The following is a 13,406-nucleotide window of genomic DNA, read 5'->3' on the forward strand; positions in this document are numbered from 1 at the left end:
CCAAAAGTTTGACCGTAATATTGTCCTCCGGACAGGATAATAAGCCACCCCCAGTCCTCTGCCGCGTCCTCCTCCGAGGACCTCACTCTGGCGTAGATATTCCAACAATGGGGGCTACCTTGCTATTGAAGAGATCTCGGTCTAAAAGTAAATCAAAAGCCTCGTACTCAATCAGGTCTCAACACCCGCCTTGATGTATATTCTAAGGGTTCAGCCCCAAAGAGTGAATTTCAATGGCGATGGTGGTCGTTCACAATCACCTAACAAGGGAAGCCTTAGCAAGCACACCACCACCACTATCAAGCACACCGCTATTCCTGACTGGGAAAAGCGAATATGTCACACTGCAGCAGTACAAACTAAATTCCTTTGACAGCTGCCAGGCCAGCCGCAGCCCGCCACAGTGCCAGCAGCAACCACAACAGCATCAACCGAACAAATCGTAGATAACGCAATTCTGCTGTATTTCTGCTGTTCTGAAATATGCTAACGATTCATCAAAGCATCAGCCGCGTCTGCCGCCGGCTGGCTAATTCCCCAAAGCAACAGCATCTTCCTGATCCTCGCGGGCAGCTACTTCGGCTGCCGCTAGCGCCCGATCATGGTCATCTTCAATGTCGGGATCCAGGGCATCTAGGCCATCGATGAATCGACTGGAGGCCCGCGGTGCCGCTGTGCCGGGTTCGTACGAGTCTCTCCCAACCTGGCGCAGGCGCTGCAGACCGAGTTTTGTACTTGTAACCATGGAATTGGCTGTGGCGCCTTTGACCGAGGTCATGGCGACCACAATACAGTCCTCAATGCGGTCCTCAACGGAAGTCTGCGTTTGGGCGCTCCACTCGGCATCACGGCGCCGACCCCGAAGTCCCTGCTGAACTTGCTCTATCCTGCTGCTGCCCTCAATAGCTCGGCCCTGCCCTAATCCCAATGCTGCTGGCGCTGTTGATGGCGGCGGCGGCGCTGGCCCGAATCGCTTCGTTGAGGCCGCGCCGGCCTGTTGCTGCTGCTGCTGCTGCTTCGGCGCCGGTACTGCCGTGGTTAGTTCGTCTTCGATGTTGTATTCGAATGCTGACGGCAGCCGCTTGGTGCTGTTGACGCCAGCGCCCTTCTTCCTGGAAGCAGCAGAGGTAGTGGCAATTGCCCCAACAGGGCGGCCCTTGCCCTTCACCTGACGAGGATCCAACGGGATGTCTGGCATCGGCATAATCCCAACCACTTCAACATTGGGATTTCTACTGTCATCATCGCCAACATGCTGTTGTTCCTGCGGCCGCCACAACCACCAATGCTTGTGAATCTGCTGTATGGTCACTGGCTCGTCGCCAGTCAGATGTCGGTATAGAATATGCCGACAAGGGAGCCCGTGAGTGGCCTGGATTGTACAGGTACAGCTTGTAGTCAGGGGACCATTGTTTGCTGGAAGAGAGCTGACTTCATTCGCTAATAGCTGCAGAGCGGTCGGCGAGACTTGCCCACGAATCCAACTGAAGACAACACTTGTTAGGTCAACCCTGACCTTGTTGGTGGCTTGGGCATGTTCAATATCAAAACTGGCGCGCTGTTGTTGCTAGAACAGCATTAGACGCCCGAATACGCTCTTGAGGTCGGCCCTAGAAGAAACAAGGTATTTCTTGATCGCAGCATGGGAGGATTCCACTGCTTGAGTAGTGGTGTGGCCCATGTGTGGTACTTGGTTAACCCAAAACGTGACCAACTTCTCCTGTAGGGCGTTAGCGACCGTCGACAACACCATAGGCACCCAAAGACCACGCTACCAACCTTCCAAGGCTCGATCCATGTTGCTACAGCGTAATCTACAGCTGCATCTGGATGCCGGCCCGGTGTTCTGAACTTGGCCAGGTTCTTGTTGAAGTCATCCTCTGTAACGGAAGCAAGGAGAGCATTCCATTCTTTCAGGAATGTCTTAAAGGTCGGATGATAATTAGAATCAGGGTCTGAAAGCATACCTGACAGGCTCAGCGGCAGCAGGCCGTTAATTGGAAGCGGAAAGTTAATGCTGTGGCAGTAACACTGCTGTGAAGATGGCTTTGGGGAAGAATTCAATTGCGCTGTTGGCCCACCTGGCAGCTGTCAAAGAATTCAGCTTGTACTGCTGCAGTGGGGCACACGCGCTTTTCTTAGTCAGGAATAGCGGTGTGCTTGATAGTGGTGGTGGTGTGCTTGCTAAGGCTTCCCACCTAAACAACATGATGCTCTATGCTGTTCTAGACGTCTACCTGGTAGGTAGTCGACACCCGTTGCCACCCTTCCTGCCAAGGTAAGCCAATAGATGTCAAGTACGAGTTGTGACTGTGTAAAATATAGAGGCCGTCTCGGTGCACGGTAGGCTCCGTCTCCTTGTATGGAAGGTTGGCTCTCCATGTCGTTGTCGATGGGGTTTAGCGCAAATGGATCACCAGACAACCAGTGGAGGTTATCTGAAACACCTAATACCGAGTCAGCATGTTGACTGACCGGATTAGGACGTAGAGTACGTACATTTACGTGTAGGCGTCGTGCTCGAGCGTGGAGCACGCTTCTGGGACGGCTTGGTATTCAGTTTTGTTTGCTTTTCCCGTCCGTGAAGAGGTCAACCCATAGCACCACGGCCGCTGCGTCACCCATACCCATGTCTTCCGCTTCAAGAATTCCGCACAGCGAAATAACCAAGCATCAGACTCCCTAATGTCATCCAAGAACTCGTGATCGCGAACGCGCTCTGAATATCCGCCTTCAAAATCGCCCAAGCAACGCCAAACACCAAACTCCCCGTAACGATCAAGACAACAGTGATAAAGTAGATCGACCTCCAGTGCCACCCCTCCTCGAAATACAACCCCCACCCCAGGGCCGACTCCTCATGCAACGCCGTGAGCTGCCCGCACGCGCGCTTGGGCAACTGGTTGAAGATGGTCGTCTGCATTTCGGAAATGCACTTCGGAGACTTGAAGTAATGGATCAGGTAGTTGTCTCCGAAGACCGGCACATGCTTCGGCTCGACCTCCGGCGCCGGCCGACAGCGGTATTCGTTGCCGATGACACGGTCGGGAGTGGGGAGGCAGACGCAGCTCGCTGACTGGCAGGCCTTGCTGTGGAGGTGGACCTGGACGAAGCGGCTGAAGTCGAGCTCGAACTAAGGCTGTGTCAAGAGTCGTACCAGACCATGTTCCTGAAGGAGCGTCACTTACCCTGGTCAAGAGCAGCTTGGAGAGGTGGCGCAGACTGAGCCAAGACATGATGCTCTTTCGTTTCCGGTAGATATCATTCAGAAGCACGAAGAGTTCTCTGTCTGTGCTCGCATTCGTGATGCGTTCTTGGTGAAGTATGGTCCCTGTCTCGCCACTATGGATACAGCAGAGAAGATGGAGAATGTCCATCTCGGAGGCTCCTGGGTTGGTGGTTTGGGGTGGGTCATTGCGGAGTGGAAGGGGAATATCGTCGTTGGCGCTGCCTCGACGCATCGAATTGATCATGAGCATCGCCAGGTTGTACACTACTAGGAAGCTTCTCTTAAGACTGTCAATCACGCCGTGGCTGCGCTGAGAATTACCGTTGTTGGCAGCACGTAGTTCCGCCTCCAGGTCTTTCAGCGCGCCTGGCTCTAGTTCCGTGAAATCGTCGTGGAGATTGGCACCACATCTCTGTAGCCTGGTTAGTAGAGCCGAGCTACAAGGGGAGAGAAGAATACTCGTACACATTTCCATCTTACACGAATCTTCCCGGGAGGAATCGGTGGTTCCCAAAGAGGAAGTGGAAGGGAAGCCATTATATAGTCGACAAAATCGGGCAGCGATACCGGAAACCCCTCGACTGGAACCATCTGTATAGAGATGCTTGGTTCTAGTGCAGGCTGCAAAGCTTCGGGTCCGCTGGGAGCCCCTTTCTCTGAGATACTCGCCAACTCTTCCACAAGAGTCGTGGCCTGAGAGATCCCCAATATCCAGTCATGCTTTTGCAGAGACCCAGCCGTAACCCGGAATTTGGGCCGCTGGCTGAGCATGCAGCGGAGAAAGTTAATCCCTTCCTCGGTAACGTCGACTCTTAAAAGTGGTGAGATATCCAGCGGCTTGGTCATGATCTGATGGAGGAGTTCAGAGGCGCCGGCTCCTTCTCGCGCTGGGAATGGCGGCTTCTTCGTCAAGGCATAAAAGACAACACCGCCTAGTGACCAAATGTCAGCTTCGCGGCTATGTTGCGGGCCCGTGGCTAGGTGGAGGTGGTGGAGGCGGCGGTTGCGCGGGTGGCGGCGACCACGGTCGTCGTACTCGACATATTCGGAGTAGAGCTCAGGTGCGCAATAGAGAAAGGTTCCGCGCAAGATTTGCTCGTCTAACGTTTTAGGCATTCCAAAATTGGTGAGCTTCACCACGAAAGGGTCGAACGAGTCGATTAAGATGTTGTCCGGCCTCACATCACAGTGGGTGATGTTCATCTTGTGTAGGTACTCAAGAGCGCTAAGCAGTTGCTTCGCCATGGTCTTGGTGGCGCTCTCCGTCAGTGGGCCATTGAAGATGAGGTTCTGCAGATTGCCCCGGCCAACAAATTCCGTGATGATGATAAGGAGCTTGTCGTCCCAGTCGATGTGCTCGACATATTTTACGATATTCGGCTATTTAGAGGTATCAGCAGGTTATCCAAGTTTTCAGTCCAGGAAGGGGAGGGTTTGGCGTACATGTTTAGTTGTCTGAAAAGTTTGTATTGCGTCTTCGACCGTCTGAGGAAAATCCCGCGCTTTAAACTTGCGCTTATCGAGCTCCTTTGCCGCGAATATCTTCCCTGTAGACTGCAGGGTCACTTTGTAGACCGTAGCGGGAGCACTCTGGCCAATCTCCAGAATACGACGGTACCTGTTCGAGCCGCCCCATGGACTTGGAAGACCGTCATGTAGTCGCACCCGGTCAGCTACGGCAGCAGGATTGGCGTCACGGGCTGTGCCAACCAGGCGGCTCGAAGAGCCAGGCTTAAAAATGTCCATCTGCCCAAACAGTAAGTGCTGGGGCAATTCCGTGGGGCTTGTAGAAGCTGCCTACCTGTTCTCCTGGCCTGGGCATAACGGTTTCGCTCGTGTCAGCAGCATTGCGGGCCCGGCCTGCCAGATAGTGCCTTAGATTGCGTTCGTAGGTTGCTTGACAAGAGCCATCGCGAGTCGGGATTTGAACTAAGAAGACAATATCGCGACGAGGTTCATGCATGAGAATTGTGATCTTCGAGCCGTTGCTCAGCGTGGTCTTGGCCCCAACGGACGAGTGTTTCTGTTTGAGGAGGGATTGGTCGACCACAGTCCCATTGGTCGATGTGTCCTCCAGCATCAAGTCGCCCGATTCACTCAGGTAGATGCGAACATGTACCTGGCTTATACGTCGGTGCGGGTCGAGCCGGAGGCAGATGTCGCACCGGCTTTCATTCCTGCCAAACGTAAAGCCTTGTACAGGGTTCTTGACCTGTGACGAGAATCGAAGGGCAATGCAGTGCTCGCCAGCGCCTGACTCTACACCCGCAAAGTTGCGCGATGCGTCCACATCCGCCCTGTCCACGACATGATGCGATGCGTCGGCGGCAATCTGCCTCAGCTCCTCGCGCGCGTATCTCGACTGCGGCACAAGCAGACATATGATATCCGATATGTCTTCGTTTGTGAAGCTGGAACTCTGGGGGTCCAATTGCCTCGAGTCGACGCCAGCGTGCCTCGCTAGGGCGGGTCAGCCAGACAGCAAGCCAAAGACATGTCGCAAGGCGGAAGACACGGAGAACCGTGAGCGCAGAAGCCAGGTCGGGGGGATATACCTTGAGAGGGCTGCGAGCCGTGCATCGGAGAGACTCAGTAATTCACGTCTCGCTGGTTTTGCTACCCAAGCTGCCTTGGGATTGCGGTGTCTGCAAGGCTCCGTGGCGGGAGAGCAATGGCCTAACGACGGAAGAGCGACTGAGCCGACTTGGGCCGAAACAGCGAACGCGCTTTCTGTTCAGAGAAGGGAATCTGATCGGTACAATACAGAGGAAATCACGAGATGGCCATCACAAGGATAAGGGAGCCGAGTCCCGCGATCCGCAACTCAATATGCAGAAGAGGGAGAATGTGCGGTCGTGGTTGCTCAGCCCACAGCGGGCTGCAAGCGCGCGGCATGGTGCCGGATCCATCCGGGATCAACAACATTGGCAATGTTACATTGCCGCCACCAACCACGAGGCACGCACCGTCATCCGCGCTCATCTCGCATCACACCCCTTCGACAAAGCCCGCCAGAACCCCACCAGCATCCGGCTCGACCCGGGCCCCAAAGCCGACATCCTCTTCATCAACGTAACCCGCGCCACCCCCTCACTCTCACCCTCCGCGAAAGCGGCTTCACCAACCGCTTCCACACCATCATCATACCCGTGGCGGGCCTAATACTTGCCAACAACGACCAGCCACCACGCCCAGCCCTGTACGTCAGGGACCCTCTCTTGCCCACCGCCACGCAGCTGCATAACGGGGTGTTTGACCGCGCGGCCGATAAGACTTTTATCGCGTTGGTCGGCGAGCCGTATCGCGGGAACAACCTGCAGATGGGAGATCTAGAGTTTATTTCGGATGCTGAGGTTGCGCGGGTCAGGGGCGGGTGGAGGGAGAGGGGATCGCGGTGTGTGAGGTGGTTGTTGGGGAGGAGGAGACGGGGAGATGGGGATGGGGGTGTAGCGGAGAGCATGTTGCGCCGTGATGTGCTTGTTATGATGGCGATTTGGGAGCGGTGGACTGAACAGGCTAAAAGGGCGCATCTGGGGATGGGGGAGGGGTATAGTCATGTGTCAGGGGTTGACCGCCCGAAGTTGCGCTTTGTTCGGGTTAAGGAGGGGTGCGTAGACGGGTGATGAGGCGGGATGTGTACACTGGCGACAGCTCTGACGGTTCCATGACGAAGTGGTGCCTATATACCATTGTCGGTTTAATACTCGGCACAAACGCCCTGCTTGCTGCTGAAACACAGTCAACTCTCACCTCTCGCCGTTAAACAACACCACGCTTCAACTTCTTGACCGTGGTGGCTAAATTGTGAACCCTTGCAAGAGAGGCCGCCGGTATCCCGTCGTCAATACCGGTTAGTTACAAGGCATGTCGCCATATTGATCGTGATTTTGAGAAACGGTCGAGGCCGCCCACAGCCCAACGAGCCTGTTTGTCGGCGCTCGTAACAGCAACCATACTTGACTATGTAGCAGGAGGTATGGAGTACCTTGACAACTGACACATACTTCACGGCAGCTGTGAGCGGATGCCTACATGTAACCACTCGTCTACAATCCGAGAACTAGTCCATGCCCATTTCCGGCAGACTTACCCCATTTTAGTGCACCGGTTTAGTTTGCCGCCTTCAGCACATCTTCCAAGCTCTCTCCTGTCATAAGCTTGAACACCTCAGTATACCGGCCCTTGGTCTTTTCGACAACCTCGGGCGGCATCTCGACGTCCGGCTTGCCCTTCTATTTTACGTTAGCGTTGGTAAGGAACGAGAGTTCCTTCGTCCGCACCGGGGCACCGTGGAATAGTACATACCAGACCATTGTCAGTCAGCCAGTTTCTTAGCACCTGCTTATCGACTTTTACTTGTTAGCATCTTTACCACAGTTCAAGCCCGGTTTCGGCAATGAGAGAAACGATGTTAGAAATGACTCATCGTACAAGAGTCCTGGTCGCGCCCCGCTAATACATGGTCAGCATGGACTCTGTCAGGAAAATCAGACCCGGGGGACGAACTCTCATAATCGGCTTTGCTCCAGAACCCGCGAAGAGTCAGGTCTAAGGGGTCATGTCAGTGAATCGAAGCCTTGCATCACAATCACCACGCCACCAAAAGACTTGGCTCAGGGGTGGCGCACGTAAGAACCTCATCGACGAGATAGATGTCATCTGTCTCCTCATCCAGGCCGAACTCAAATTTCGTATCCGCCTACCAAGGCAAGGCGTCAGCGCAACATTTCCCCAAATGCGATCTTAAGGGCCGCCATGGGAGATGGACCTACAATGATGATACCGCGCTCCTCGGCATACGCAGCCCCGGCGTTGTAGCAAGCGAGAGCCAACTCTTCGAGACGACCGGCATACTTGTCGCCGACGATGCCTCTAGCCTCGTCGGGCGAGATGTTGATGTCCTTGTCTCCGAGCTCTGCCTTGGTCGAGGGCGTGTAGATGGGTTTAGGGAGGCGCTCACAGCGCTTCAACCCGGCCGGCTGCGGCAGGCCGTGGATGGTCTGGGTCTCCTTGTACCTGTGCTGGTGTCAGGGTGTCGGGATGCATTATGAGTGACGTGCTGCTTACTCGTTCCAGGCGCTTCCCGTGACATATCCGCGCACTTTTTACAAGCTGTCAACCCACAGGGCCGAAAGCTCTAGGAAGATTAGAAACCTACCGATCGCCTCAATAGGGAAGATCTTAAGACGACTACGAGGCTCGGTTAGCGGCCTTCGTCAGGAAGATTCCTTCCTTTTGCATACCGGACAGTCATCGAGCGGCCACGAAGCATCTGTTGCTCCTCCTGAGAGAGGCCGGAGGCCGGAGGAGGGCCCAGGTGGAGAAAGTGGTGCTTCAGGCCTGGCACGCGGGAGGAGAGCACCTCGAACCATTTGGCCGACAAAAGGGTTAGGATGGCGCCCTTTGTGGGAATACCATTCTGTCACGCCACAGGGTTAGCAAGTGTTGCAGTTGCCATTCACAATATAGACATGGCGCACTTTGAGGATGACGTCATAGGCGCTGATGCGGTCTGCAAAGGAGTCGACGGTTAGGAACACTGGGAGGTTTGAAACACGAGCAGGATCAGCAAGTACCCGAAGTGACAAAAAGGAGCGTCGGGTTTTCTCCGTCAGGCAGAGAGAAAAGGTCCCTGTCAAGGCCGAGTGTAAGTCGGGGCGCATGCGCATCTCAAATGCCTGGGAGTCTGGATGCAAACCCCATGCATCTTGCGAAAACGAAAATTTGAGCGATTGGGTGGGTTATCGCACCTGACTTTGCCCTGGGAGATCCTGGGGAGCGATGTGAGCTGAATGCTCGTCAATGCCTCCGTCATTGTGTTGCAATTGCCCGATTCTCGAGGCCGAACAATGGAAATACAAGGCGTCAATGTCTCGACGCGTATGACTCTTCCTCAGCGCGCCGTTGGAAAAATCTCGCAGGAGGAGGGGCACAGAAACGCGATATCGGGGCGCGGGGCAAACGGGTGGGGTGCTCCACAGGAGCTTAAATTTCGTACCCCTAGGATGGTGAATGGTTCCACGGCGGACGTTCGTATGCACGCCAACTCCTTCCAGGACAGGCTTTGGAGCGCGATGACTGGTCCTGGCTCAGGAGTCGTTGAGGGGTGGGCAGTGCGGGGAGGTGCTGGCATACGCGGCCAGTTTAACATTGTCCTGGCTGCGGTTGGACCAACCAGTACCCCAGAACATGCTGCCGCCGGGGGGTTACAGATTCGTTCTCTGAATGCTCAAAGTGGTTAGAGCATTCTCGACTTGGAATTTGTCTGTTCATACCGGCCATCTCGCGGCCATTGAAGAGTAATGTGATGGCGTGGACTTGGTTCTGGTAGGTTCCTTGATCATCGGAGATGGTTACCCACCGGCCACCCCTCGGCCTTCTTTGGGCTCGCGTCGAACCGGAGCTCCGGCGAAACTTTCTCCTGATGAGCTCTGCTGTCAACTCCTCCATCGCTGCCCTTGCGCCAATTCAAAATCTTCAATCAGCTTCAACACGAATCTCAACATCATCACCAAACCTGACAAACAAGGACCTTCACACCCACTCGCAACAACAACTACCATAACCACGAAAATGAAGCTCCTCTACCCCACAACCCTCAACTTCAACCCCGCCCTCCTCGCCGGCTTCCCCACCCTAACCCTGCACCCCTACGACGCCAAAGCCCCCACCCTCCCCTCTGACCTCCTCGACGCCACAATCCTCATAACCTGGGCCAACAGCGCCGCCAACCTCTCCTTCGCCGCCTCCAACCTCCGCCAGCTCCGCTGGATCCAGTCCCTCGCCGCCGGCCCCAACGACGTGCTCGCCGCGGGCTTCGACACCTCCCTCATTACCATCTGCACCGGCTCCGGCCTGCACGACCACACCGTGGCCGAGCACGCCCTGGGCCTGCTGCTGACCGCCGCCCGCCGCTTTCACGAGATGCGCGACTACCAGCTGCAGGGCAAGTGGCCGGGGCATCTGGGCGGGCCGCAGCCGGACCGGGAGCCGGGGACGTTCCGGACGCTGAGGGACGCGCGCGTGCTGGTGTGGGGGTTTGGGAATATTGCGAAGTGCCTGACGCCGATGCTGGTGGGGCTGGGCGCCACGGTGCGCGGGGTGGCGAGGACGGCCGGGGTGCGGGCCGGGGTGGAGGTGTTTGGTGAGGATAAGTTGGCCGAGTTGCTGCCGCAGACGGATGCGCTGGTGATGATCCTGCCGGGGGATGCGTCGACGAGGCATGCGCTGAATAAGGAGAGGCTGGCGCTGCTGCCCAAGCATGCGTGGTTGGTCAATGTGGGCCGCGGGTCGTCGGTGGATGAGAATGCGTTGTTTGAGGCGCTGGAGAAGGAGGAGATTGGGGGCGCGGCGTTGGATGTGTTTGAGCAGGAGCCGTTGCCGGAGGGGGATAAGCTGTACGGGGCAAAGAACTTGGTTCTGTCTCCCCATGCCGCGGGAGGCAGGCCGCAGGGCGCAGAGGAGTTGATCGTAGACAACTTGCGGAAGTTCCTTGCGGGGCAGGAGATGCGGAACGTGGTTTGAGAGTCATGGGTCGCCCTAGAATGGTTTGAGAACGGCTGAAGTTAACATTAAACCATACTAACAGGAGTGCCCAACCGAAATTTAGATGAGTAATGCTAGCCGGGCTGTGTCAGTTGGCTGCCCGGGCTGTGTCCCACTTTTTTGGCCAATGAGACAGCAGGGAATATTGTGCCCCTCCCCTGCAGTTCACTTGCCTTTCCATTGCCAACTTCGCTGACTTCTAACTTTACCGCCACGTCGCCGTCGCCGATATTCGGTGCGATGGATTTGCCGATAGGGACTGTTGCCATGTCACAACCAGCGTACGATATACCGAACCCACCAGACGGAGGAATTAATGGTCAGCCCGCTGCGACGATTAACGACCTGCAGGCTCATCTTCAGGCCCACGCGAGGGAGCATGGTTTCGCTGTTGTCCGACGCAACGGAGGCAACTATCGAGGGGACCCAAAGGAGCCTACGCGCTTCAAGATCTGTTGCGACCGCGATGCTATTAGCAAGGCTGAAGGTTTCGGTAACCGCAAGACAGGCACCTTGAAGAACAACTGCCCCTAGTATGGCGTTGCTTCTGCCCGTCTTGCTGATGACTGGCGCTGGACCTTTCAGCTCAAACACCCTTCCCATAACCACCCACCCTCTCTCGATCCATCCGCCCATAAGCTTCACCGGAAGTTGACGCCCACCCAGATGAACCTCCTCCAGACCATCTCAAAGCATAAGGCCATCGGATCGCGCGAGGCGGCTTCCATCGTCAGAGATGCTGTGCCTGGGTCTTTCGTCAAGCAGAAAGACATCGACAACGCCCGCCAGCGCCTGCGTCGCAGCGAGCTCAACAGCAGGACCGCTGTCCAACAGTTCATCAGCATCCTTCTTGACATGGGTTATAATCACCGCATCCAGTGGGCTGGAGAGGACCCTACCCGCCCTGTTGCCCTTGTCTGGACTTACCCATGGTGTGAGGGCATGTGGAGGAGATATCCGGAGGTCATCGGGTTTGACAACACCTACAAGACCAACCGCTTCAAGATGCCACTCTTCCAGGTTACTGGCACTGCAGATACTGGGTCCTTGTACAACTGTGCCTTCGGTCTTGCGTCAACTGAACGCCGTGAGGGCTACGACTTCCTCCTCAAGTCTCCCGAATCATTAAGGGCCGAGATCCACGTCGAGCGCCCTAAGGTCGCCATCACCGACTTCGAGGATGCCTTACGGTCCTCCATTACAGGCATCTGGCCTGACACCCAACTTCAACTCTGCATTTTCCATATCAACCAGAACGTCAGCCTCAACGCCAAGCGGAAGTGGCAAGGGCCTGGCGGCCCTGCTGAAGACGAGCTTGACGCCAATCGCGACAAGGAGGCTGCCGAGAACGAGGCTATCCAGAACCTCAACGATAGAGCCCGCGCCAACGAAATGCTTAGCCGCGGTCAGCAACCCGCAGAGATCCCTCTTACACCAACCGGCTTCTGTCAGCTATGGGCGTATGTCGTCTACGCCAACACAGAGGAGGACTTTGATGCTGGGTGGGCACGCCTGCAGCAGGAATTCTCTGACCAACAGCCTGCACTCGATTACATCTCCAACACCTACCTCCCTGTGCGGTATCAGTGGGCCAACTGCTTCATCTCACAGTATGAGAACTTCGGCGTACGGACCAATTCACCTACCGAGACGGCCCATAAGGATCTGAAGTCCTACATTGTCACTGGTAACTCCGACCTCTATGCCGTCTCGAAGGCGATCGAGATGATCCGAAACAAGGCTCGTACATACACTGAGAAGGTAGCAGAGATGGAGACTCGTACTCGCTACGAGTACCTTCACTGTGATTGGCTTGGGGCTGTCTCTAAGGAGGTTGGTACGAAGGCGCTGGCTCTAATGAACCAGCAGCATCAAAAAGCTCTGCCGTCGCTGCCAACTGATGCTCGTCCGCATCCTCCTGATCTCCCACCTTGCTCAGGCACCTTCTCCAACCAGTACCGTCTCCCGTGCAGTCGTAAGCTGCTCGATATGATGAAGCGTAAGGAGCCGCTGACTAAGGAGCACATTCATCCCCGCCGGTGGTTGCGGCAACGATTGGTAAGTGATGTCTTATACGTTCGTGGATTGTACTGACCCTATGGTAACGGACAGAATCTTGCCGATGCGCTGCTCAACATCAAGGATCCCAACGTCGCACAGACTCTGCGTGGTCGCCCGAAGAACAAGAACATCCCATACCACGGTAACAGGCCCCCCTCCTTAGCCAGAGTGTCCAAGCCGTCCTCCTCTGCTCCTCAGCCGAGGCCACCTCGCAGAGCTACCAACCGCGCGCCGCAGCCCGTCAGGCAGAGTATTCGCCGTAACCGATCGGACTTTGATAACTTCAACGACAACAAATTGGCGCTGCTAGGGCCTACGCAGCAGAAGACGCAGGAGGAGATTGTAGTAGCAACGGGCTTTGTGGCGCCTCCAGCGAAGAAGAGAAGGAGCGGACGCCGCGTTGCAGCTAGCCCGTCATCAACAGCGCCGGCGAATTTTTGAGCTGTGCCAATCAGACTGTACTTTTATATTGTAATTAGAATCGTGAAAAGGACCGCTTTCAATTGCGCTCGTTGAACTCTCAATGCCTGGAGGAACGTGCGAGGAACGAGTGCCTGGAGGAACGTGCGAG

The 13,406-nt window shown here is 55.8% G+C and overlaps 4 protein-coding genes across 4 annotated transcripts; 2 read left to right on the plus strand and 2 right to left on the minus strand.

Annotated features, from left to right (window-relative positions):
• Positions 1-529: 529 nt before the first annotated feature.
• Positions 530-6,689, minus strand: CHGG_09511 (uncharacterized protein; the record flags this gene model as incomplete). The annotated part of the gene is made up of 9 exons (XM_001227437.1): positions 530-1,372; positions 1,780-1,880; positions 1,968-2,088; positions 2,762-3,133; positions 3,189-3,641; positions 3,710-4,609; positions 4,673-4,975; positions 5,031-5,591; positions 6,324-6,689. The coding sequence occupies 9 exons, from the start codon at positions 6,687-6,689 to the stop codon at positions 530-532; spliced, it is 4,020 nt and encodes a 1,339-aa protein (XP_001227438.1).
• A 649-nt stretch (positions 6,690-7,338) lies between these two features.
• On the minus strand, positions 7,339-9,044 carry CHGG_09512 (uncharacterized protein; the record flags this gene model as incomplete). Its single annotated transcript, XM_001227438.1, has 6 exons — positions 7,339-7,461; positions 7,535-7,567; positions 8,002-8,245; positions 8,473-8,648; positions 8,710-8,731; positions 8,980-9,044. The coding sequence occupies 6 exons, from the start codon at positions 9,042-9,044 to the stop codon at positions 7,339-7,341; spliced, it is 663 nt and encodes a 220-aa protein (XP_001227439.1).
• Positions 9,045-9,802: 758 nt separating this feature from the next.
• Positions 9,803-10,753, plus strand: CHGG_09513 (uncharacterized protein; the record flags this gene model as incomplete). The annotated part of the gene is made up of 1 exon (XM_001227439.1): positions 9,803-10,753. The coding sequence occupies one exon, from the start codon at positions 9,803-9,805 to the stop codon at positions 10,751-10,753; it is 951 nt and encodes a 316-aa protein (XP_001227440.1).
• Positions 10,754-11,153: 400 nt separating this feature from the next.
• CHGG_09514 (uncharacterized protein) lies at positions 11,154-13,276 on the plus strand (the record flags this gene model as incomplete). The annotated part of the gene is made up of 3 exons (XM_001227440.1): positions 11,154-11,267; positions 11,360-12,832; positions 12,887-13,276. The coding sequence occupies 3 exons, from the start codon at positions 11,154-11,156 to the stop codon at positions 13,274-13,276; spliced, it is 1,977 nt and encodes a 658-aa protein (XP_001227441.1).
• Between the last annotated feature and the right edge of the window lie 130 nt (positions 13,277-13,406).

The sequence above is a fragment of the Chaetomium globosum genome, genomic scaffold, assembly GCF_000143365.1.
Source record: "Chaetomium globosum CBS 148.51 scaffold_6 genomic scaffold, whole genome shotgun sequence".
Classification (NCBI taxonomy): Eukaryota; Fungi; Ascomycota; class Sordariomycetes; order Sordariales; family Chaetomiaceae; genus Chaetomium; species Chaetomium globosum.